Source organism: Lepidochelys kempii, chromosome 15 (genome assembly GCF_965140265.1).
Source record: "Lepidochelys kempii isolate rLepKem1 chromosome 15, rLepKem1.hap2, whole genome shotgun sequence".
NCBI classification, from domain to species: Eukaryota; Metazoa; Chordata; order Testudines; family Cheloniidae; genus Lepidochelys; species Lepidochelys kempii.
This window is the reverse complement of record NC_133270.1, coordinates 26,889,973-26,915,427: the sequence shown is the minus strand read 5'-3', so window position 1 is coordinate 26,915,427 and position 25,455 is coordinate 26,889,973. Positions and strand designations below refer to the sequence as shown.

The window sequence follows — 25,455 nt, the reverse complement described above, 5'->3', positions numbered from 1 at the left end:
TGGTGAGCATAATCCTTGAGTAGCATTATCATGGTCACTCTAACTGGTTATATTATCTGTCAAGGTGTGCTGTGTAGGTGGAGAAATATCTTTTAAGGAGAAACTTCTTAATAGTGAGAATCTTTTGGTTTATATTTTTTAGACAATTTGAAATACAATTTACCACAATGTAGTCTGTGCATTTACTAAAAATCTTATGCAGTAAATGAGTGTCTTGCAATGGTCCAAATAGGTTTCCAGTCTTCTGAAGGCAGGTCAGAAGTGCAAAAGATGGAAACAAATTTCATTCAGTTTACTTTAAATAGAGATAACTATTAAAATATCAGATGTGCACACATCCAGGAATATGTCCCTAAAGAAAGAATATAAAGAATATATCTTATAAAATATAAAATGAGTCATAATGCTAACCTGGCCTGAATCTTACAAAATATCAAGAGAAAATTATGCTTTGTGGTTCAAACAGGATGGGTATCTAGCTAAATAAGCTCTTCATGAATACAGAATTCTTCTTTTCATGCTAAGGATAGTGTAGTTCTCACTGGAATATGTTGAAGTGCAATTATAATCGGAAAAGTAGCTGTGATAACTCAGAAAAGTGAAAATGGCAACAGCAGATGTTTCGTCTGAAAAAAGTATTTCTGCTTAGTTTACTGATGAAATTAGGTTTTTATTCCTTGTAGCCCTGCAAAGTCAATACAGTTATGGAAGAGTGAGCTGAACCCTATTCTGCCTTGTCCATCATCAATTGAATTGTTAAGCAAGTTTCAAATGCAAAATATTTACTGTTGATGCATGATCTGCAAAGAGCACAATCACGTAGCACGCTGAGTTTTGGTGCTGGCAGTTACCAAAACATCTTGTAAACTGAGCAAATGTGATCTGGTGTCAATAAAGAAATAATAAACATAGAACTGTACAATGCAGATTTTTTAGTTTAACTTTTTTATAACAGAACTGCTTTTTAAGAACGTGTCTCAAATCAACGGGGGAAAAAAATTGGGATGATTCATAGTGCCACCATTAAATGACATATACAGTATGTAGGGAGATAAAACAAGATAGATGTAACCTTCTAAACTTTGGGCTACTCATTACTGTACTATCTTTAGTAATTCTTGGTGGAATACAAGTAGCCAAACATGGACTCCAAAATGCAAGCCTATATAATATGGTCTGAAATTTATTTATTTTGATTTTAAATAATAACTAAGGAAATCTGTCTAAAGTACTGTATCCTAATACATCATTAAGAATATAATTAACATCTCCGCAGGATTAAAGTGGTAACAATTGATTAATTTAGTTTAAAAATGACCCCTCCTACAAAGGCTGTTTCATCAGTGCAGGCTGTTGCTTTATTATTTGAGATGCTTACAGCTTTTTTCCTGGCTAGCATCCACCTTACACTTGTTACTGTTTCAGTAAAGGTTTGCAGCTAAAAATACGGATTGATTCTTGCACTCAGTCACATGCCCTTCAAGTTCAGCAAAGCATCTAATTGCCAAGTAGCTAATGATCTTTAGTGGGTATGTACATGGAGAGCCTGTTGTGATTTCATAGTTCCAAAATGGTTGTATTTCAGTAGTAAGTGGGTAAGAACATAAAGTGTATTGTGGATTACACAGGAACAATTCTGTAAAACTAATGTATGCAGACTTCCAAATTCATCATTTGGTTTAATTATCATAATACTAGCACTGACTTTGAAGCTTAGTGGGATATTATATACTGAAACATTCTTTTATTGTAAATGTGTAGGCCAACATTTTCAAAAGTGTTTAGTGATTTTGTGTGTCAATTTTTGGGTTCTCAACTTGACACCTTCATTTGAGGGGGAAAGGAGTCCAGGAGAGCTGGCTGTATTTTAAAGAAGCCTTATTGAGGGCACAGGAACAAACCATCCCAATGACCAATGGTTTCAAGTTGCAGTGTGGGAGGTCTAGGTTGGATATTAGGAAAAACTATTTCACTCGGAGGGTGGTGAAGCACTGGAATGGATTACCTAGGGAGGTGGTGGAATCTCCATCCTTAGAGGTTTTTAAGGCTTTGCTTGACAGAGCCCTGGCTGGGATGATTTAGTTGGGGTTGGTCTTGCTTTGAGCAGGGGGTTGGGCTAGTTGACCTCCTGAGGTCTCTTCCAACCGTAATTTTCTATGATTCTAAAGGGCACTGATATAAAATGATGGGGTCTAAATTAGCTGTTACCACTCAAGAAGGAGATCTCACAGTCGTGGATAGTTCTCTGAAAACATCCACTCAATGTGCAGCAGCAGTCAAAAAAGCAAACAGAATGTTGGGAATCATTAAGAAAGGGATAGATAATAAGACAGAAAATATCATATTGCCTCTATATAAATCTATGGTACGCCAACATCTTGAATACTGAGTGCAGATGTGGTCGCCCCATCTCAAAAAAGATATATTGGAATTGGAAAAGGTTCAGAAAAGGGCAACAAAAATGATTAGGGGTATGGAACGGCTTCCATTTGAGGAGTGATTAATAAGACTGGGACTTTTCAGCTTGGAAAGGAGACGACTAAGGGTGAATATGGTAGAGGTCTGGCTGGTGTGGAGAAAGTAAATAAGGAAGTGTTATTTACCCCTCATAACACAAGAACTAGGGGTCACCAAATGAAATTAATAGGCAGCAGGTTTAAAACAAACAAAAGGAAGTATTTTTTCACACAACACGCAGTCAACCTGTGGGCCAAGACAGGGTCAAAAAAGAACTAGATAAATTCATGGTGCATAGGTCCATCATGGCTATTAGCCAGAATGGGAATATATGGGAATGGGAGACAAGGAATGGATCACTTGATGATTACCTGTTCTGTTCATTCCCTCTGGGGCACCTGGCATTGGCCACTGACGGAAGACAGGATATTGGGCTAGATGGATCTTTGGTCTGACCCTGTATGACTGTTCTTATGTTTTATAGGGAGGGTGCTTTCTTAAAATCAGGCCCCTTTAACATGTCTCAAGTGGGGTGCCTTAAAGAGCTATTACAGAAATAAGTCAAATTATGACTTTATGCAACTCAAAATTGCCACCACCTTGCATTTAAAAATGAGTCAGACCCAAAAAATTAATGAGATTTTAAAAATAATAAATATGGCCACCTTTTTATTTACCTTTTGGTTTTTGAGTGTAGGTTTCACATTTTCAAGCTTTTCTCTCAACCATGTGGGTTAGAAACTTTTTTTTCTTTGAGAAGCTGGGGCTCTAAAGAGAACACCAAACATTGTGAGAGCTGGCAATACAGGTACCTGTAAGTGACCGAGGCTGCGCTCAGGAAATAGCAGCAATATACAATTGCAAAGTAAAGCACGTAGATACAAAGAGGGGAAACATTTTCACTGAATTTAGTTCCTTTCAAAGTAGATATTGGAAGAAGCAAATACTAAAGTAATGCAAAAAAATGTATTTTGTTTAGAAATTGAAGTTTGATGGCAATTTTAAATTATGGGAAACATTTTCAAAAGGTCCAAATCCTATGGACTTTTAATGAAACTTTTAGGTTTTAAAGTCACTTGGGGTCAAGGTCCTCAATGGTGGGTCCTAACTAATGCTGATTTCAATACTTAGATATTTTTGGAAATTTAACCCTCGATCTTACGGAAGTTTGTTTGTGGTCACTTAAACTAGCTACTCTAGGTGGTATAAACAGTAAATCTGAATACTGCTGAAGGCACTTACTTTACCATGAATAAATATCTGCCTTTGGAATTTTATTTTGTGCTGTTGTAAATGTATATAATCGTACAAAGTACTGCTTTGCTGCAAGGGTTTGAGCTCTGTGTAACGCTTTTGAACTAGAAGACAGCTCCTCGCTCCTCACCCTAACTTTCAGTCTTTAAGCCAGGGGTGGGCAAACTACAGCCCGCAGGCTGGATCCGGCCCCTCAAGGCTTTGGATCCAGCCCGTGGGATTGCCCCCTGTGGTGCCGCAGGCCCCGTACCACTCTCAGAAATGGCCAGCACCATGCCCCGGGGGAAGGGAGGGCAGAGGGCTCCGTGCGTTGCTCTTGCCTCCAGGCACTGGCCCCCGCAGCTCCCATTGGCTGGGAACGGGGAACAACGGCCAATGGGAGCTTTGGGGGAGGTACCTGGAGGCATGGCAAGGGCAGCGCGCGGAGCCCTGTGCCCTCCCCCGCCATCCCCCCCCCCGCCCAGAGGCCCCACAAGGACATGGTGCCGGCTGCTCCTGGAGCAGCGCCATGTGAGGCCAGGGCGGGCATGCAGGGAGCCTGCCCTGGGCCTGGTGCGTGCTGCAGCCACCTTGGAGCCACTTTAGGTAAGTGGCACTGGGCTGGAGCCCGAACCCCTTCTGCACCCCAACTTCCTGCCCTGAGCCCCCTGTTGCACCTCTCCTCCACCCCAGCCCCCTTCCCTGAGCCCCTCATATGCCCCATACTTCTCTTCTGCCCCAATCCCTTGCTCTGAGCCCATTCCTGCACACCGCACTCCCTCCTGCACCCCAACCCCCAGCCCCACCCTGCATACAATTTCCCCACCCAGATGTGGCCCTTGGCCCAAAAAGTTTGCCCACCCTGCTTTAAGCCAATCTCATGACCTTTTTTATTATTATTATTTATTAATGCTTGGGGTTATAGAAAGCACCACAGATGTGAAACGAAGTTAAGAAATTACTTTCAGGCTGATGTTTTAAACAAAGCTTCCTATGCTGAACCATTTTAATTCAAGAAAAATCAATTTCCTAGTTTTTGGTGAGCTGTGTTGAAATGCATTTTCCATAATTTTTTTTACCAGCTTACACCAAATGAAATTCTTACTTATAATATATGGCTTCTTCATATATTATTATGCTTCATATATACGTATGCTCACGTTTTCATTTGAGATTTGCCATTCAGCCAGCACACTAGTTGAGTCTTACATTGTAGCATTACATATTTATGTGTCCAGTCTGTTAAATACTTTAAAAAGCTTGTGTAAAGTAGGTAGCTTTGTAGGCAGCGGTCCTTAGCATTCATATAACTTCTGCAAAGCATCAGTATGCTTAACAAAATTAACACACTGGAATTTTTCTTCTTTAGAATTTTGAAATTTGTTCACATTAAAAGGCATATGCCAAGGGCATTTAATCTCTTAAATGAGTTTATTATGAGTTTAATTTTGATCTTCTTAATGAATCTTTTGAATAACTCATGCATGACTTGCTGTGGATGAATGTACACAAAATAATTGTTTCACACCAGTTATTCTACATGTACACCTAGTATGAGAAATAATGTTCTAGCAGGAAAGCATGACACAGACAATCAAGGTGTGTATGTTTAGATATATAATTATTGTGAATAGGAGATGGGGGCTAGGCAGTGTTGAGATGATTTAAGCAATAGACGACTTCATTCTAGATTGTGAAATTGATAATATGTGGCTAGGGCATTCTCCATGTAAACTCTGCATTTATCCTGTGGCTTAGTTGGTGAGCTGAAACATTGGCCAAAGAAGTTACTACTTTGAACTGTAACAAAGCCATAGGTGCAAACACAATAATTACCAGTTAAAACAGTATATGACTGTGATGATACTATCTGTAAGGAGGGAGAGTCTAGAGGTGGTAGAGCATTGTGCTGTCTTTCAGGTGATATCAACTAAGTTTTATTTAAAAAATTATCTATATTTATCTCTCTACTTGACATTGTATGGACTACACTGAGGGTGTAGCTTTTTTAACACTTGATTATGGGGACAGTCGTGGCTGTTGATTTAGAAGTATGGTATATTTAAGAGGATCATGATGAGCAGCCAGTTCCAACCACAGGACATTTCTTCCTTTGGTTGTTTCAAACAGTTTGCTTTGAGCCGATGTGAACAGAAGCAGAAATGTTTCTAAATGTCATACTGTGGCATACATACTGTCTGAGACAATTGAGATAGCCTGACCACAATAGCTGTAAAGTGTCAGGGTCAAATTCATACTTTGAATTTAATTAATTAGCATCTTGTATGATTGGCTGGAGCTAAATGTGCTTCCTCTTCCTGGTATACTCTTAGAGTTGCCAACTTTCTACTCACGCAAAACTGAACACCCTTGCCCTGCCCTCCTCTGAGGCCCCGCCCCCCGCTCACTCCATCCTTCCCTCCCTCTGTTGCTCACTCTCACCACCCTCACTCGCTTGCTCATTTTCACTGGGCTGGCTCAGAGGATTGGGGTGTGGGAGGGGGTGAGGGCTCCAGCTGGGGCCTGTGGGCTCTGGGGTGAGGCCAGAAATGAGGGGTTCAGGTTGCTGGAGGGGGCTCCAGGCTGGGGCAGGGGGTTGGGGGGTGTGTGGCCAGTGAGGGGTCTGGCTGGGGGTGCAGGCTCTGGTGTGGGGCCGGTGATGAGGGATTTGGGGTGCGGGCAGGGGTTCCAGGCTGGGCATGGGGGTTGGGGGAGCAGGGGTGTGTGAGGGCTCTGTCGGGGGGGGGGAAGGCTCTGGGGTGGGGCTGGGGATGAGAGGTTTGGGGTGCAGGAGGGTTGCTCTGGGCTGGGATTGAGGGGTTTGGAGGGCAGGAGGAAGAGCAGGGGGTTGTTGGGGGAGCTCAGGGGTGCAGACTCTGGATGGTGCTTACCTCAAGCAGCTCTCGGAAGCAGCAGCATGTCCCCCCTCTGGCTCCTATACGGAGGTGCAGCCAGGCGGCTCTGCGCGCTGCCCTGTCCTCAGGCACTGCCCCTGCAGCTCCCATTGGCCATGGTTCCCAGCCAATGGTAGCTGCGAAGCCGGCACTTGGTGCGGGGGCAGCAGCGGAGCCCCTTGGCTGCCCCTACATGTAGGAGCTAGATGGGGAGACATGCCACTGCTTCCAGGAGCTGTGCGGAGGCATGGCAGACAGGGAAGCCTGCCTTATCCCCGCTGCACCGCCAACCATACTTTTAACGGCCAGTGTCCCTTTTTGACTGGTTGAAAACCGGACACCTGGCAACCCTGTATACTCTGGCTGAAATTTTCAAAAATTACTAGGGAGTTTAGAGGCCTTAGTTTTTGAATGCCCAACTTGAGATACCCTAAAAAAAGCTGGATTTTCAGAAAGTACAATAGAACCTCAGAGTTCCTGAATTCTTAGGTATTCAGAGGTTGTTTGTAACTCTAACTGTGAACAAAAAGTTATGGTTCTTTCAGAAGTTTACAGCTGAACATTGACTTAATACAGCTTTGAAACTTTACTAAGCAGAAGAAAAATGCTGCTTTTGACCTTCTTAATTTTAATGAAACAAGCACAGAAACAATTTCCTTACCTTGTCACATCTTTTTTTTTTTAAACTTTCCCTTTATCTTTTTTTTAGTAGGTTACATTTAACACAGTACTATACTGTACAGTATTTGCTGGTTTTTTTGGTCTATGTTGCCTGATTGCATACTTCCGGTTCCAAGTGAGATGTGTGATTGACAGGTCAGTTCATAACTCTGGTGTTCTTAACTCTGAGGTTCTACTGTAATGTGCATGTGCCCTCTGAAATTTAGGTTACTTTTAAGGTGAGCCAAGCGGAGCACTCAAAATTTGAGGTTCTTAATCACTGGTCATTGATGAAAATGTAGGCCTCTAAAAAATACTGTTAATCTCAAAGTAATCCTGCTAAATTCAACAGCGTAAGAATGCTTGATGTTAATGAAAGTTGAAATTTTAGAAACCATCAAGTTGTCTGTTACCTAATTTAGCACTGTGTGTCTAAAGAGAAATCACAAACTCTTAAAGTGTTAATATAGTAGTATTTATTCTCTTAAACATTATTTTCTGCTGTCCTATACTAGACATTACAAATCAAGTTGGTATTGATGAAGCAATGACAAACTCTGGATCCGATGAAGTGAGCTGTAGCTCACAAAAGCTTATGCTCAGACAAATTTGTTAGTCTCTAAGGTGCCACAAGTACTCCTTTTCTTTTTGCGAACACAAACTAACACGGCTGCTACTCTGAAACCTGTTTCCTTTGGTGACTGGTATTGCAAACTCTTGGGTTTCCTGGGACAGACAAAAAGTTAAATTGCACAAGAGAAACTAGCGATCAAATTAGCAGTGACACCAACTGAGTCCCAAGGAAAGCTGCTTTGTGTTAATTTAAAATGTGTAGCTGTATAATAAAGTGATATACTTAAATCTAATTAGCAGGCATGTTATACTTACCATTATTATGTGCTTCTCAATTGAAGAGTGCGGGCTCACTTTGTTGCTACATAGGATGTGGCCCACTGAAAGAGAATTCAGAGCAGGAGTATCAAACTCATTTGGTGGAAAGGGACAGATTCCATGTTTAATGATGGCCTGTGGACTGGGACATAAATTTAGGACTACTTCTTCCTCCTTCAGTCCACAATAAATTCCCCCACTGATGTTTGTTAGAGGAAGGAGGAGAACCCACCCTTTATATAGTATCTAAATGTTTATTCAGTCCCTTATCACATTCAGCATCACTCTGTGAGAAAAGCAGCTCTCCTTCAGGCTGCTGCTACATGTGCTCCCTCTTCTTTCTCCAGCCTCATTTCTGTCTGCCTCTTCCACTATCTTTGAGAGTCTCTACTGTGCTTCCGTTTACATTTCCTTCCCAAAGGAGCTTCCAGTTCCCACCTCTCTGAGGGCATCATTCCCCCACCCTTTTCCTGATCCATCTGTTAGGATGACCAGCAATGGAATTTAGCGCATGGGTTTTTTTTTCCTGTTTGCACAGCACCTAGCACAATGGGGCTGGGCCCCAATCCTGATTAGGGTCTTTAAGCACTACCATAATACAAAATTTTAATAACTGTTAATCTTGATGTTGAAGTGTCATCACTGGGTCTTGGAGCTGATGGTCCAGTGAATGGAAAGTGGGGCACTTTAGACTCATGAGAGCTATTGTATCAGACTCTCTGCAAACTCAGGCAGGCATCGCTGTTGGTTTACATTTGGTTCACATTTTAAGATTTTCTTCACAATCCTGAGGGCTAGAAATGTTTTGTTTTGTTTTTTTATGAGAACTGAAATTGTGCATATATCATGTGGGCCACATCAATATGTCATGCAAGCTGGATCTCGTTTGCAGGCCATATATTTGACACCCCTGCCATTAGTCCTTTGGACCGCTCATGTCCTTTTATGTTGTTGTGTTCTCTAATGCTGGTGGGAATCTCAGGTATATATGATAAGAATGCACAGGGTGTTGTAATTTTGTGTGTCATCTTGGTGTCTTGTGTGTATGTTTGAGACCATCTCCTTTAAGTGCAGTTTATTTGTATCGGTGCCTGTGGTGATTCCCATCAATAACAGCACAAATGGAAGGTTTGTGTTGACTAGAAGTCATTGTTTGAGTGTAGTTATGTAAGACCATAGGAATGGCTATACTGGGTCAGACCAATGGTCAGTCTAGCCGAGTGTCCTGTCTTCCAACAGTTGTCAGTGCCAGATGCTTCAGAGGCAATGAACAGAGCAGGGTAGTTATTGATTGATCCATCCGGTCATCCAGTCCTAGCTTCTGACAGTCAGAGGGACACCTGGAGCTTGGGATTGCATCCCTAACCATCCTGGCTAATATCCATTGCAGTTTCAATGGGATACACAGCTTCATAAAGACTTAGAATGGGCATATATTTGACGGTCTCCCTCTGAGCATTCTCCCACCTTCTCGTATGATCTTTGGGAAACCTGCAGTTGAGTTACTATGCAATGCCAGTAGAGACTTGTTTGCACAGAAGCAGAGAGAAATAAAGCGTCCAAGGAAACAAGCTGCTATTACATCATGTTAGTTATCACAAGAGGAGATGGTGTCAAAATAGGGAATTGTCTAGGCCCTAAGAGGAAATAACATAATGCAGAACAGCTTAAAATCAATTTGTGCAAAGCAAAACAAAAAAATATTTCCATGTTCCCCCAACTCTGCTAGGAGATACTAGTGTGAAAAGGAAGGTGCTGGGCTCTTTCTAAATGTAGAATCTGCACTTTAGCTGTGAAGATAACACATTTTAGTAAATTGCTGCTTGTTACATTTTTGTGTGTAGTTTGTTGTATTAAGCTAAAATTTCGGTAAAGCTACATTATGTGGATTTAAATACACAGGTGATTGTGTTACGTTTGACTTGGTTGGAGGCTTGTATATTGAAGAAAACAAATGACACAGCAGATATATAACCCATGACTGCAGAGAATGAGATTAAAATATGAATGAGCACCCTGAGCCAGGAAATACAATATTAGAATGTTCTTGCTTCTTGTCTTCTGAATGTTTGCCAAACTTTATTTGAAAATCAACCTTGGGAGCTGCCTGTGCAAAAACAAAATGTAACCTCTTAGTATATTTTATATAAGTTGCTAGAATAAGATCTTTAGTCCTCTCTTGGCAGAAATTAGATGACTGCTACAAAGTGTAGCGATGTAATTAAATTAGCTTATGCTAAGAGTAAGTATGATTGCTTGAAGCTTAGGCCCTATCAGTTTGCAAGGAAGCAAGAGCTCAGTTAGCAGTAGAAAGCAAAGGACATTTATGCTTCTGTCAGTCCCTCTGTCTTCTTCCTGCTGCTTCAGTGCATCCTGCTCTGGCAGAGAGAGAAGAAAGTGTAGGATTAGATGACACCAAAGGATACCCTCTCTTCCAAGGGAGCAAAGTGTGAGTAAATCTCAGAGCTCTTTGTATTTTTAAATTTCCCCGCATTTCAAATCTAGCTACAATCTGTTTTATTATATTTCCTTAATAGGTTGTTCACAATTGCAGTTTCCTGCACAGTGAACACTGTAGAAAAACCGCACAGATATTTACAGAAGTTAAGTAGCCCTCTAGGAACTCTTTCCCTCAAAAACAAAACACCAAACAAACCCCTAGTATGAAGAATACTGCAGAGCAGCTGTAGTTTGTTGTATTAAAATTAGGATATGTTAATGTATAATATAATCAACACAAAAATAGTAGTAAGTATCCTCTGAAAATGAACATGTACCTGGATTTTTATAGATTTATAAGGGAGCCACAGAATGTGTTTGTGCTAATATCTGCTTAGTTTTATTAGGAAGGAATGAAGTAATTCTCCTCCCTGTAACCTATATGTCAAATGGTAGCAAAGATCTGTCTTTAGAGCCTCAACAATAAATTGTTGCTTTCCAGGATTACATATATTTATTTAACAAATATTTCAAATTTCAACCAGCCATTGTTATAGTAAGACTGCACCAGAGAGGCAAATGGTGCTCTTAATTGGAGAAGACCGGCTACTCCACAAAGCTAGCATGGCCCTTCATATAGTTCCAAGAGGAGTTCTAACAGACATTCTGGCAACCGGGCTGTTTACTTGTGACATCACAGCCAGCGAGGTCACAATACAAAGAGCGGGGAAAATGCACACATTCTTAACTTACATGTTGATACTGTCTGCATCCTAAGAGCCCAAGTTCAGGGAATTTCTGCTTGCAAAAGTTGATGCTGTCACAAGCAGTACAAGGATCTAAACCCTTGGATCCTGTTCTAGGCGTTAGTGTTGTGACGCATAGGTCCTGGAAAGACGTATCTCAGCTCTTTGCAGGTGAGAAAAGGTGGATCAGATTTTCATCTTTTAAAAATATATTTGTAATATTGTATCTATGTATCTTTGGTTAGTGTCTTGCACTTTTTTTTGTAAATAAAAAAAAAAAGCTCACTTTTAACCACTCACAGCTGTTGTATCTCTAAACCTTAATATAATTAAACTTCAGATTTCAAGTAATTTTTCTTAAATGTGATACCCACAAGAAATTGGACAACTAATTATGCAAAGACTGATGGTCAGTCATATATAGTTGATGTATACTGAAGGGGAAATACATATTTAAAATGTAAAGTACATGGTTTGACTACATCCCTTTTCCCTAACCCTTTATATGTTGTTTGCTCTCTTAGGCCATGATCTTGCAATCAGATATGCTAGTATGGACTTCTGCACCTCTGGAGAGCCCCAATGACTTCAAGGAACTTTTTGCACACGTGCATGGGTCCTTGCTAGTGGGTTGGATTCCTGGATTGGAGCCATAGATTGCAGCCTCCTTGGGGCAGGGATTATGTCTTCATGCATGCCTGGGCATTGCTGCAATACAATAAAATATAGCACTTATTTTCCACTACAGAATTTCTCTACAGAACAGCTGCATGCAAAACACTGAAAAAACAAATATTATGACGGTTAAAGGAAAAACAGTTTTTGAAAATTTCAAATAATGTGTGTTAAATACACTATTAAATACATCAATTTTCAAGAAAACCGGTTAATGAAATTGAACTGTTTCATACAACAAGAGTCTATTGCCATCCCATGGTTTAGTATTTCCCTACTAACAATCAATCTGTGACAAAGGGTAGATCTAGTTAGCCGAACAGGGAAAGACCCCAGAATTCTGAAAATATCCTGTACTTATGGAATACATATTTTGTCAAAGAATCTTGATAAACTGCAAGTGCAAAGTTTTCATGGTTTAAGGACTATAACCACAAAGATAGTTATGACATATGTTGTGCTTTTATCAGCATTAGTAGTCTTAACACTAAGAAATCAAAAGACAGGTTTGCTTTTTCAAACGTTCTGTTCCAGCTGCTGGCTCAGTTACTTCTGATGTCATACAGCATGTTGAATAAAACTGCTACACAATAACTAAGCTAAGCTGCTCCACATTGCCTATTTTGGGGAGCTTCCTTTTGGACAAAGAGGGCAGTTTAAGTCTTCATCCATGTCATTTCTTTGGCCCATGTACTGGGACTAAATAAGGTGCTAGTTGCAGGGTATAAGCAATAGGGAATCTAGATCCAAAGACTTCACAGACTTCATAGACTTTGGATCTAGATTCCCTATTGCTTATACCCTGCAACTAGCACCTTATTTAGCTATCCTCCTCTTGGCTCAGTTATACTGCCCCCAGAGAGAACTTACTGCTTCCCCATAGAGGTAGTAGACCCAGGACATTGCTGCTGGAGAGATGTTATGCCTAACTCAGGGTACTGGTTTAGACATACTTCCTCCAGAGCGCTACTATTGCTTTTATTTTGGTAACTGAAATGGCACCCCACCTTCTGGGATTAGAAGGAACAATTTTGATATTTAAATTCTGATCCATACATCATCATCATACTGGATGCAGAGTTTGCCAACCCAATTTGTGGCAGTCTCATCAGCGAAGTGCAGAGACCTCAGACCACCATCAAATCTGGCCAGAGGGCAGTCATCCGTGACGTGCACCATTGTCTGTCTTTGGCCACAGCCACATGTGGGATCCTCTCCCTGGCCCCGGGTATGAAGGCTGGCTCCATGTTGACCTTGACCCATTCAGAAATCTGGTCAGAAGGGCCCATGTCAAATCAAAACCTGGTACACATGTGACTGGGTCATTTATAAGAGACCGGTTTCTGACATCAGCTGCATACCATTCTTTGATGTTGCAGTCATGCTGATGTTGCAAAGAAGCGTGGGCAAGGCAAGCGGGCCCAGATGGGTGCCACGGCAACAAACGTGCTCTTGGGTGGTTGAAGAGGACTGTGCATTGTGATAGGCTTGGATTTGTCCTGATCTTCTCAACTATTCTGGGTTTAGCATCCTCACAATGGATGTGTGGAGGAGTGATGTCGCTTAACATGCGGAGCCACAGCTCTAGTGTGAGTCAAATTGTCTCAGTTACAGTGTGTATGGCTGAATATAGTTGTGTGTCAACCAACTTGATGCGAGACGAAGGGAGCCAGACTGGAGCACAGTATTCTGCTGCAGAGTAACAGAGGCTAAACTGGCTGATTGGAAAGTTTGAGCATTTACACCCCACAAAGTGTGAAGTGCCAGCCAATTTGCTTAGAAGGTTGTTACGTGGCCTCTCCTTAGCCACAATTTTCCTCAGGTGGTTAAGATATCTTAGAGATTTTTCAGGGTTACTCCAAGAGACTGGGTGGGATTTATGTTTCAAGCGATGTCCATTGAGAAAGATATTCAGTTCTTGGACTTCTTTGGCATTGTAAAGATGGAAAACACTCAAAATTTTCTTGGTCACACTTGATTGTAAATGCCACCGACTACAGTATTCGGCCGTCTTCAGCAAGCCAGGAATTAGGGCATCTTCAAGTTCTGGGAATGACTGTGCTTGGACACCTAAGCAAATGTCATCTGCGTACGTGAACTTATGGGACTGGGTAAGCAAGCTGAAGGTCACTTGTGTACAGGTTGAAAAGTTTCAGTGCCGGCACAGAGCCTTGGGGTAGATTGTTGGTTTGTCTTTTCCACACAGTAGTTCTGTCTTCCAGAAACGTCTGTTGTGGAGGAGAGGGTCAACAATGTTGATTACCCATGCAGGAAGTGCTCTTGACAATTTGACTGTGTCACATGCTGTGTGCTAGACTGTGTCACATGCTGCTGTCCGGTCCAGAAATATGGCTCCCATCTTTGGGTTATTCTGAAAACCTTTTTCAATGAAAGTTGTCAAAGCTAGCACGTGATCATGCTCCAACCTGTCTGAAAGCCCCCTTGCTCGATGCTGACTATTGATTCCACTTCTGGGGAGATGTACTGAAGAATGAGACACTCTAACACCTTGAATGGCATGGACGATAGAGATATTGGTTGATACTGACATAATGTTGCAAGCTCTTTCCCTGGTTTCAGGAGAGCAATGACTTTTGACATTCACCATGCCTTCAGAAGTCACTTTTCAGTGACCACTTGCGTGAAGAACTGAGCCAGCCACTGATGGACACGAGTCCCGAGAACTCTGGTGATATGTCAGTAGCAGAGCATTCTTAATTCTACTCAGAGTTTTGTCTAACTCTGTGGCTGTGAACAACTGTATAAATTGGCGAGTGGTGTTTCTTTTCTTTGAAACTTGACACCATTCATTACGGACTTGTCATCTGACTTGGTTCTCATTTAGGGCCTTTGATACGTTCAGCAGACAGCTGGCAGCTTGGTTTGGCGTGACGGGTGGTCAGCTTAGGGCTGGTGGTTGCTGAGCTGCGCCGAAATGATGAATCAAATTCCAGCACTTTCAGCTTGCATGAGTGACATCTAGATTCAGTGTTGTCTCTTCCCATCATCTAGCAGCAGCCAGTGACTTGGTTAAGTGATCAACAATATCTGGCTCACCAGAGGATTCATGCATGGTAGCATGCCTTGGTGCCACCAGGCCAGTTTGGACTCTTGCTGTCATAGGCAGCCACTAATGGGCTGGGTGCTGAGGACAAACGTTTTGGGAATGTCCCAGTAATAAGTTAGCAGTAGAGAACTACACTATTCTTATCCAAGTACCAATAAAAATACCTTAATTTCTCAAACATCTAGCTGTTGGTATTTTCCAACTGAATGACCCTGTTCTTTGGTACGAGCCACCTCTCATCTTTGGTTTTGAGTTCAGATAAAATCAAAAGTGACTCTGTCACTAATCTCAGACACTGTTCATCGGTTCAGGCAAAATAAGAAGTTAGTGGGCTCAGTTCAGACCATCTCTGAGGTTGGAACAAACCACAGTGGGGACCCAGGTTTGCTTTGGGGTGTTTTGATTCAGGAGAGGTTGTACAGTGGTGTGTGTATACTTTCCATTTTGTCTTGCCCTGTCTACAGCAGCTGGAGTCCAGTAGCTTAAACTAGAACGCATATGGCTTACACTTACCAGCCTAGTGAGCAAAGGGCTGAGAGGCTACGTTGCCCACATTCTAAATATGGATAAGGCCATTGTCTATCTCTGGTTGTATGTGTAGACAATGTTTTTAATACAAATAAGGGTGTGGGGGAACTACAGTCCTTCAAAGAGCTTGCTACATTAATAAATTAATTTCTCAGCTTGTTTTCTGTTAAAGAAATGTGATAGTGATGCATCCCTAACTCCTTCCGCATGCTTTCACCTGCTTAATCCCTCCCAGAGTAAAATTTATTTTTCGTTGCTGAAATTGGCTCTGTGGAGTTTTGGGGCTTTTTTCCTTAGAGATTTTCTCCAGAACAGATTGAAAATGAGACTACGGTGCTGCTGCTTTTAGCCTTGATTTATTAACAGTGCAGGTTATCTGACACACATTGTGTTTGCATTATCTCTGTAGAAAATAACCTCATAGTACTAGCAAGGCAAAGAACTACAATTTGTTTTGCCAGCATAAAGATGGACTAAATTATGACTATGAAATGGGCATTGTGACAAGGCTGCGAAGCTTGCCTGACTCCAGGTCTGACAGGTCAGACAAGGAATAACTTCAATCTGTAGTGTGTGTTCATAATTTTCCTGTCCTACAAGTTATGGATTTGCTGCTTTGTTAATTATCCCCTTGGGAGGAAAGCAGTGAACAGCGTCATACTATTTAGCCATTGAGCCAGCTATTGAATCAATGTCTAGTGAAGCACTTTGATGTAGGAAGGAAGGGGGTGGGGAATGTCTTAAATATTCTGCCTTTGCGGGTAGGATTCCTTCTGAAGTTAAGGAGACAAGGAAGGCATTTTAAAAATGTAACTTTCATTGTGAGGAAATCAACGTATTAAGAACATGTCACTGACACTGAAAAGCTACAGAATTCCCAGGACCCTGATTATAGAGCACACCTGCCAACATTTGAATACTATAAATAGGGACATTTGAGCTCCAGCTCCTCTAAAAGATTGCCTGTGTCTTGAGATTGTTTTCAAGATCAGATGTTGCATTTAATTTAGCATGGCTATGCCATGCTGTGTCTGTGTGCTGTCTGTCTGTCTGTACTCCATTGATACAGGCTGGTGTAGCTGTATTTTACTTGACATGGTTTTTTACTAGTGAAAACAGTTTAAAACATGAACAAGCTTGTAGTATAAATCTGACCTTGGGGAGAAAAATAGATGCTGTTTTAAGCTTAAAAGAAGTGATCTGAAAAAGCTTTTTGGAGATTGGGGAAAAAAATTGTCTTTGAGACTATTCACTCCTTAGTGGGGATAATTGACACGTTTTGTATTTTTGTTACAAATTTTCATCTTAGGTAGACAAACAATATTCTGATTAAATACAAACAAAACAGTAGAACGTCATTTTCAATGAGTTGAAGATTGAAGCACAAACCAACAAAGGGAAGCAATGTCAAAATCTCCAAAAGAGATTCAACAACTCTGTGCTTCTGAGTTGATTTTTTTCCCCTCTTACGGCATGTTTACATTACGGTTAAAAACCCACAACTGGTCGGTGCCAGCTGACTCAGGCTCGCAGGGCTTGGGCTAAGGGGCTGTTCAGTTGAGGTGTAGATGTTTGGGTGTGGCTGGGGCCCAGGCTCTGGGAGTCTGTGAGGTAAGAGGATCCCAGAGACGGGCTCCAGCCTGAGCCTGAGGGCAGGTGTACACTACCACTCTGGTCAATCTAAGCTACGCAATTTGAGTTACGTTAGGAGCGTAACTCAAGTTGACGTAGCTTAGATCTACCTACCATGGGGGCTACACTATGCTATGTCAACCGGAGATGCTCTCCCGCTGACATTGCTTCCACCTCTCATTGATGTGAAGTACAGAAACCGATGGGAGAGCGCTCACCCATTGATTGAGCATGTCTTCATTAGACCCGCTAAATCGATGCCACTGCATCGATTGCAGCAGTGCCAATTTAGCTCCATAGTGAAGACAGTGTCTACACTGCAATTAAAGAGACCCATAGCCCAAGCCCCTTAGCCCGAGTCAAATGGCACAGGCCAACCGTGGGTGTCTCATTTCAGTGTAGACATACCCTAGTCGTGTAATTTCCTCGATGACTGACTGTGTGTTTGCCTTTCACCTGTTATTGGGTCCGGTGCTGCTGCCGCTGCTTCTCTGGCTCAGCACAATAAACCCGGTTCAAGCTTATTTTTGTAACTGACTTTAGAGGCATGTCTGTCTTGTTCCCTGGCCCTAAGAATTATTTTTAAAATATTTGCTCATCCATCATCACCTCTGTAGATTTCACAGCAGTAACATTTTTAACCCTCTACACTTGGCCTCTCCCTTCTACCTGCCACTATTTCTTGTAGCAAATCTCCCAAAATCATCATCCTGGGGATTTTCAGATGTGTTTTAGATCAGGGATTTACACCACTGGCATTAAATTAAATAGATTTTGGCTTTTAAATGAATACAGGATACTGTAGCATTGAAAAGACAGAATAAAATATATGTCTTTATTCCCTGCCTGTTTACCCTACTTTCCCCACCCAAAGGGAAAGTGCTTATCTCTTCTCTCTGCATGTTTAGTTAATTGAATAGTAAGTCTTCCACTTTTTTTTTTTTATTATGAACATGTGATAAAGAGCAGAAATAGAGAGTTTGCAGATGATGGGTGAAAATGCAGGGAAAGAGTAAAAAGATTAGGACTGTTTAATTTAGTTAGGGGATGTGAGAGGTGTGTATGAAATAATAAATTACATAGAAAAAGTAAATCAGGCAGTCCCATTTATTAAAATGCATTAAGGGGACATTCAATATAAATTGAAAAGCAGTGAATAAAAACAAATACAAGGAAATAGCCTTTTCTATACACATGTATAACTAACCTGTGGAACTCACTGCCACAAGATTGAGTCAAAATGTTTAGGGGGATTCTAGGAAACGATTATATAGATAATGAGAATATCTGTTTGGATTTGGCAGGAAAGAGTAGAAGGTATATAAAACCCGCATGCTTGAGGTCATAAGTCAACTTTTAACGGCCAGAATTTAGGAAGCAACTCTCTTTATGGCCAGGTTATTCCATAATTGTCCACTATGGGGTTCTGCACTTTCTTCTTAAAACTTTTTTACTGCCAGTGCCTGAGAGGACACAGAACTAAATGGATGACTGATCTGAACTGGTACAGCAAGTCCTGTGTTCCTGACTTCATACTGAATCCTCATTTATTGCAAACTTGGACTTGAAACCAGCAGAGTCAAACTGGCCATGATTATGCAATTGGGTAGAGTGAGAGAATGAAATTCCAGATTACAACAGCTCTGTTGGTCCTCTGCACTCCTTATTGCAGCCTTTCTGCCCTGCTTATTTTCCTTCTAGGTTAATTTGTAGGGTTATTGCATGCCCTGAAAAGGGATAAACATGCAGGTTATTGTAAGTGGGATGTGCTTCAGAAGTAGAGTTAACTCCATGAGGTTTTAGTAATGAGAATCATTATGCGGAGTTAAATCTAGTACAAGGGTTCTCAAACTTCATTGCACCGCAACCCCCTTCTGACAACAAAAATTACTACATAACCCCGGGACTGGGGACTGAAGCCTGAGCCCACCCGAGCTTACTGCCCAGGGTGGAGGGGCCAAAGCCCCACCACCCTGGACAGGGGGCGCAAAGCCCGAGGGCTTCAGCCTTGGGCAGGGGGCCTGTAACCTGAGCCCTGCTGCCCAGGGCTGAAGCCAAAGCCTGAGCCCTGCCACCCAGGGCTGAACCCCGTAGGCTTGGGCCTCAGGCGGTGGGGCTCGGGCTTCAGCCCCGGTCCCCAGCAAGTCTAAGCCAGCCCTGGCAACCACATTAAAACAGGGTCATGACCCACTTTGGGGTCCTGACCCACAGTTTGAGAACCGCTGATCTAATATTTCAATTTCAAGATACAGTATCTCACAACTCTGTACCTTTGTCAGATACCATGGTATTTCCTCTTTCTCCTTCTTTTGTATCCCTCTCTCGGTCTCAAAGACTTCCTTATCCAAAATGTGATGATTACCTTGGCTGAGGACTGTGTAAGATTCTCTTTCAAGCTAGTTGCTGGTACTTGGTCAGAAAGATGGGTACAAATTGCTTTTTAAGTTGAATTGCTCAGTTTAGTGCTGCCTGGTCCTTTTCCTCTCCTTCACCTCTCCCCATGGGTTTTGGCTTTGAGTTTAGGTTTGGGCAAGATCATGTGACAGAATCCAGGTAGCAATTTGTAGCTTTTCCCAAAAATACCTTTAAATCACAAATTCTTTAGGGAGAAGAAAATGGAGGCAGAAAAGCATATGAGCTGGCTTATTACAGCTAGCCTTGGAACGAACTACAGTCATGAATCTTGATTTTAAAATGTTTGTTTTTAGTGAAGAGTCAGTTTCCTTCACTTTGGGCTCAACGGTAAGCTGTCTTATTCAGTGTTGGTGGGACAGTGTTGCCTCTGAGAATACTGAAATGGGCTATGATTTTACTTATACAGCTGAGATCAATGAAGACTCTTGCAGTTGTAACCTGAAACTTTTGAAAGCAAGCGTTGCAATGGTGGTGTTCACAATTCCTGTATTGCTGAAGTTGGCTACAAACCTAATCGCTGATTGATTAAATTACCAGCCTTTACTTAATAACTATGTTTGAAAAATTTAAATGAGCAGGTATTCCAGTTGTTCAAAATGGACCTAAGATGAGTCAGTTGGTCAACTAGGTTTAGCATCCGTCTTGATTCAGTTTGCGAAAAGTGCTAAATTATGTTGAAATTATTTCTAAATCTTTCTTGAAACTTTAACGTTAATGGGATTGAAAGTTGAGAACTACCTGATTAGCCCCTTGTGTCAGAGGAAGTGCAGAATGGGGCTGCACACAGACCCTGGCATGGGGGGGGAAGGAGACAGATGGGGCATACAGAACCCTTGGGATGAGGGAGGGTTGGAAGTGGGGCTGCAGGGAGTCCTTGAAATAGAGGGAGATGGGAAGATGGCAGAAAGAGAGAGAGAGCTTGGGGGGGGGGGGCGGAATGTAGGGATACAAGGACACTGATGGATGCAGTGTATTTGGCCTTCAGAAGCAACAAAGTGTGTGACCCTCTAGTTCAGGGGAGGCCAACCTGTGGCTCTGGAGCCACATGCGGCTCTTCAGAAGTTAATATGCGGCTCCTTGTTTAGGCACCGACTCCGGGGCTGGAGCTACAGGTGCCAACTTTCCAACGTGCTGGGGGGGTGCTCACTGTTCAACCCCTGGCTCTGCCACAGGCCCTGCCCCCACTACACCCCTTCCTGCCCCTGAGCCTGCTGTGCCCTCGCTCCTCTCCCCCTCCCCCCCCAGCCTCCTGCATGCCACGAAACAGCTGATCAGAAGGTGCAGGGAGGGAGGGGGAGACGCTGATTGGCGTGGGTGGGAGGCGCTGGGAACGGGGCGGTGGGAGCTGATGCGGGTATGCACATTGTAGGGAGAATGGTCACTTTGGATGAGCTATTACCAGCAGGATAGTGAGTTTGTGTGTGTGGTTTTTGGGAGGGGGGTGAGGGGGTGAGAGAACCTGGATTTGTGCAGGAAATGGCCCAACTTGATTATCATGCACATTGTGTAAAGAGTTGTCACTTTGGATGGGCTATCACCAGCAGGAGAGTGAATTTGTGTGGGGGGGTGGAGGGTGAGAGAACCTGGATTTGTGCTGGAAATGGCCCACCTGATGATCACTTTAGATAAGCTATTACCAGTAGGACAGTGGGGTGGGAGGAGGTATTTTTTCATATTCTCTGTGTATAAATAAAGTCTGCTGCAGTTTCCATGGCATGCATCCGATGAAGTGAGCTGTAGCTCACGAAAGCTCATGCTCAAATAAATTGGTTAGTCTCTAAGGTGCCACAAGTACTCCTTTTCTTTTTGCGAATACAGACTAACACGGCTGTTACTCTGAAACCTGATGTAGTACTATGGCTCTTTGGCAATGTACATTGGTAAATTCTGGCTCCTTCTTAGGTTCAGGTTGGCCACCCCTGCTTTAGTTATTCTTGTTTATAAAATGTATGCCTTCCTGTTCTTTCACAGCTTAGTCTGTATTTGTCATGACTGTCTGTCTGCTTTGATTTCAGAGGGCTCTTTTCTGTTGTTCATGCATGTGAAAGCTCAAGTTTAAGATTCATGGGTGATTTACTAAAAGAATAGCCCCAGAGACTTTCTCTTCTTTTAGTCATAACTCTAACGAAGGGGTTGGAGACATAGTTTCTAGGATCACTTGATGAAGAATGTTACTTTTAGCAACCTCAGAATTTTCTTATTTATGTGCATAACTTAAGCGCCAAACATCAGAGGTGGTAATTACAGCTTGTTAGTAAAGTGTAAATTTTTAGCATAGCTATAAGAACATGGTTTGAATTTGGCACGGCTGACCTTGAAATAGTACAAGAATGCTTCACTTAGTCACAAAGTCTGCAAGGCAGCATGACTGATACTTTTTTTGTTTCACAGTGAATTGATTTTCAGCAGCTCTAGCATGCTGTCCATTAATAATACATGAAGAGTAAAATTTACTTTGGTAGGTAAAAGACATTGATGTTGTCCCTCCTTAGTCTTCAGTGCTATAGAATGAATTTCGCGTAGCTCACGAAAGCTTATGCTCAAATAAATTTGTTAGTCTCTAAGGTGCCACTAGTACTCCTTTTCTCCTTCATTACTGCTTCAGGATTTATCGTATGCCAAAATTGCAGGCCCGGGTGTTGGTAGTACTTGAACTGGGAGAACTAAAAGCCGCAAGCGTCTGCCCTGTGTACACTAAGATTACTTAGTACAAGACACTAAGGCTATGGCTACACTACAGAGCTTACAATGGCACAGCTGCACTGATGCAGACGTTTTAAGCGGATGGCAGAAGCTCTCCCGCCAACATTATGCTGTCCACATTGGTGATTAGGTCGGTGTAACTTACATCACTTGGGGTGGGGTGGCGGCTTACTCACACCCCTGAGTGACATACCTTATACCGACATAAGCTGTAGTGTGTACATAGCCAAGTAAATAGTAGGGTCAGGACCCACCTTTCAGTTCCTGCTTGTCATGCTCTGAGAAAATAGTTGAACAAGTAGAGTGTGATTTCTACATATCTAAATTTCTTCTAACCTTTTCCCCCAAGCTTTTGTTCAGCTCCCTAGTGCAATTTTAATAGTAATTTGTCATCACTGCCCTGTCAGTGTTTCTTTAACCAAAATGCTATTAACTTAAATGCTGCCTTTGTAAAATTTAGTGTATATCCAAGGTATGTTGACTGTAGAACAGTGTGTAGTTTTAAAGAAGAAAACCAAAACACAGGCTTTAAATTCAAATTATATTTGAAGGAAGCAAATTCTAAAGCTTTTGTAGTCAGGAGAAAAGATGCCTTCCTTCTCTTAGAGCAAAAATCTCATGGCATGTCTCCTTGGGAAACCTATAGCTGGTCTCTGAGTCAGAGCTGCTCTTTATCCCAGCAACCTAATTCCTCTTCCTCCTGACTCTGGTTCCAAAGGATTGGAGCTGGGGCACTGTATTGGGGACTTTTATGATGAGCTAATGGGTCTCATGATTCTAAATGCTGGATTCCAAGAGAACTGAGGTGGGTGTTTACTTGTTAGCTCTCTGAGTCTAACAGACTCTGCTGATCCATCTTAGCTTTTCAGTTCAAATCATTTTTAAAAGCTTTCTGTTTGTCCTAAGTCCCTTACTGACTTGCAGTTAGCTCTCTTGCTAGTCTAAATTTGTTTTCACTGGGCTGTTGCAACACTTTAAAAATACTTGACTTAAAACTGTACGGGGCATAGAATGATTACATCTGTGCTTGGTGGTGTTAGTAATGCTGTTAAGGGCTTTGTTTTTCATTCTTAAAATAGCTCTTTAGTTTAAAGCTCAAGCTGAACACAGCAGTGTTTAATGTCGTGAATTGTCTCAATGCTTTAGCTTCAGACTTGATTTCTTTCAGTAGGAAATAGTCTTCTAAAACGTGGGAAGTGCCTGACTCCCTCTGAGAATATTCGTGTTGTAGTTGTATGGGACTTTTATTGTACTGTACTTTCTGTACAGCAATTTCTTTACAAATTTTTTATTCTGTAGGATTTAAAATGTATTTTATGTTGTCTCTAACGTTTTTATATACAGGCTTAACCCAAAGGCAGAAAACATAGAAGCACATACTGCATCCATGTTTGGGAAAAGATAGTTACTACGGACAAAGGGCATAAACATCGACGACATAAGAAAGATGAGTATGTTAAAACCAAGTGGGCTTAAGGCTCCTACCAAGATCAGCAAGCCTGGAAGTACAGCATTGAAAACATCTGCATCTGTTGCTGCTGGTAATGAAGATTTTAACATCTTAACACTTTTTTCTTAAGTATCCTTTCTTCTAACAAAAACTAATCTGAAGGTTGCGGTTGAATTCTTATATATCTGGTCTAACTGAACTGATGTCTTCAGTACACAGTAAAATCTGAATTTACAAACTGGGCATAATTCTGAGTTCATAAGAAAAATGCATTTTAAAAAACTTAAAGGATTAGTTTATTTCCTTGAATGTTACTGCATTTACCTAGTGATATAATGTTCAAAGACTTGATCGTTCTAAGGAAGAGCATTCTATTTCGGAGTGTGCCGCGCTTCCAGACTTGTGAATTGTGAGCGGATCACTCATAACAAATTAAGGATACCTGGAATGCAGCTGACATGTCATTATGTGGCATATTATTGGTTATGTGAGGTCTGAGGTATGTGCTTGCCAGTATAGCCAACTGCTGTTTATTTGCCCCTCAGTACAGTAATCTCTTAAAGTGATCATGACATAATAAAAGGCTTCAAGCCTTTTTGACAGTAATATACAGTTTTACATTCTAGCTCGTAAATTTAAATTTAGTGCCGTGGTATTGTGTATTATTATTTTTGATCTTTCAGAAAGTTCCAGCTACTGAGTAAAATATGCTGGTACTTTAGAGTCTTAGAAACAAACATTCATTTCTGTATCCATACATATATTGTAAAGTCTTGAGGCCCAAAGCTCTCATCTTCTCAAAGCAGCAATTTTTGCCAAATTGACCATCTAGTCAAGCAGCTCAAAAAATGAAGCTGATGATTATTAAATGTATCCCATTTTTAAATGGTCCAAAGGAGAGTAATGAGCTTATGGTTAAAGCATAGGCCTGGGAGTCAGACTCCATGGATTCTAGGCCTGACTCTATAGACTTCCTGTAGGTTCAAGCTTTTTTTGTACCTCTGTTTCCTCTCCTATCAACTGAGGCTAATACTACCTCAGTGGAGGGTTAGACTTAACTTGCTAAAGAGTAGGAGGACTTGTGGCACCTTAGAGACTAACAAATTTATTTGAGCATAAGCTTTCGTGAGCTACAGCTCAATTCATCGGATCAAATAAATTTGTTAGTCTCTAAGGTGCCACAAGTCCTCCTTTTCTTTTTGCAGATACAGGCTAACACGGCTGCTACTCTGGAACTTGCTGAAGAGTGTAAAGCATCTTGAGATGTTCAAATTAAATTCACAATAGAAATACAGACTGCGATGTTCAAAGGCACCTAAGGAAGTCAGGCATCCAGTTTCTGCGGGAAGTCAGATCTTGGATACCTTGGACAATCCCAGCACCAAAATGCAATTTTCAGTTATCCAGTTCTGATATGTTTATAATGGAACAATTTGGTACATATTCAGAATATGCTTAAGCCCAATTCAGAGTTCTGGGGCAAGCAATTTTTCTTGAAGAGTAAGTAGAACATTTTGTCGTCATAATGGTAAAGGTGGGCAAGTGGATTTTGTGCAGGGCTGGTAAATTTTCATTAAAACATTGCAAGACTGGATCAAAGGCTGTTTAGTTGTTAATTCCTTAAACTGGTTAAGAAAATGTGAGAATACTGCAATCTCAATATAG

At 41.7% G+C, this 25,455-nt stretch overlaps 1 protein-coding gene across 20 annotated transcripts in view; it reads left to right on the top strand.

The window, feature by feature from the left end:
- CLIP1 (CAP-Gly domain containing linker protein 1) overlaps positions 1–25,455 on the top strand; it is a 120,880-nt gene that overhangs the window by 19,767 nt on the left and 75,658 nt on the right. For 19 of the 20 annotated variants that reach the window (XM_073313343.1, XM_073313331.1, XM_073313341.1 and 16 more), the window contains one exon: positions 23,685–23,881. In XM_073313343.1, the coding sequence (XP_073169444.1) occupies positions 23,788–23,881 (94 nt within the window). In that variant the 5' untranslated portion in view covers positions 23,685–23,787. Of the gene's footprint in view, positions 1–23,684; positions 23,882–24,995; positions 25,291–25,455 lie in introns of those variants that run through there. The other variant, XM_073313328.1, reaches the window with a different exon arrangement.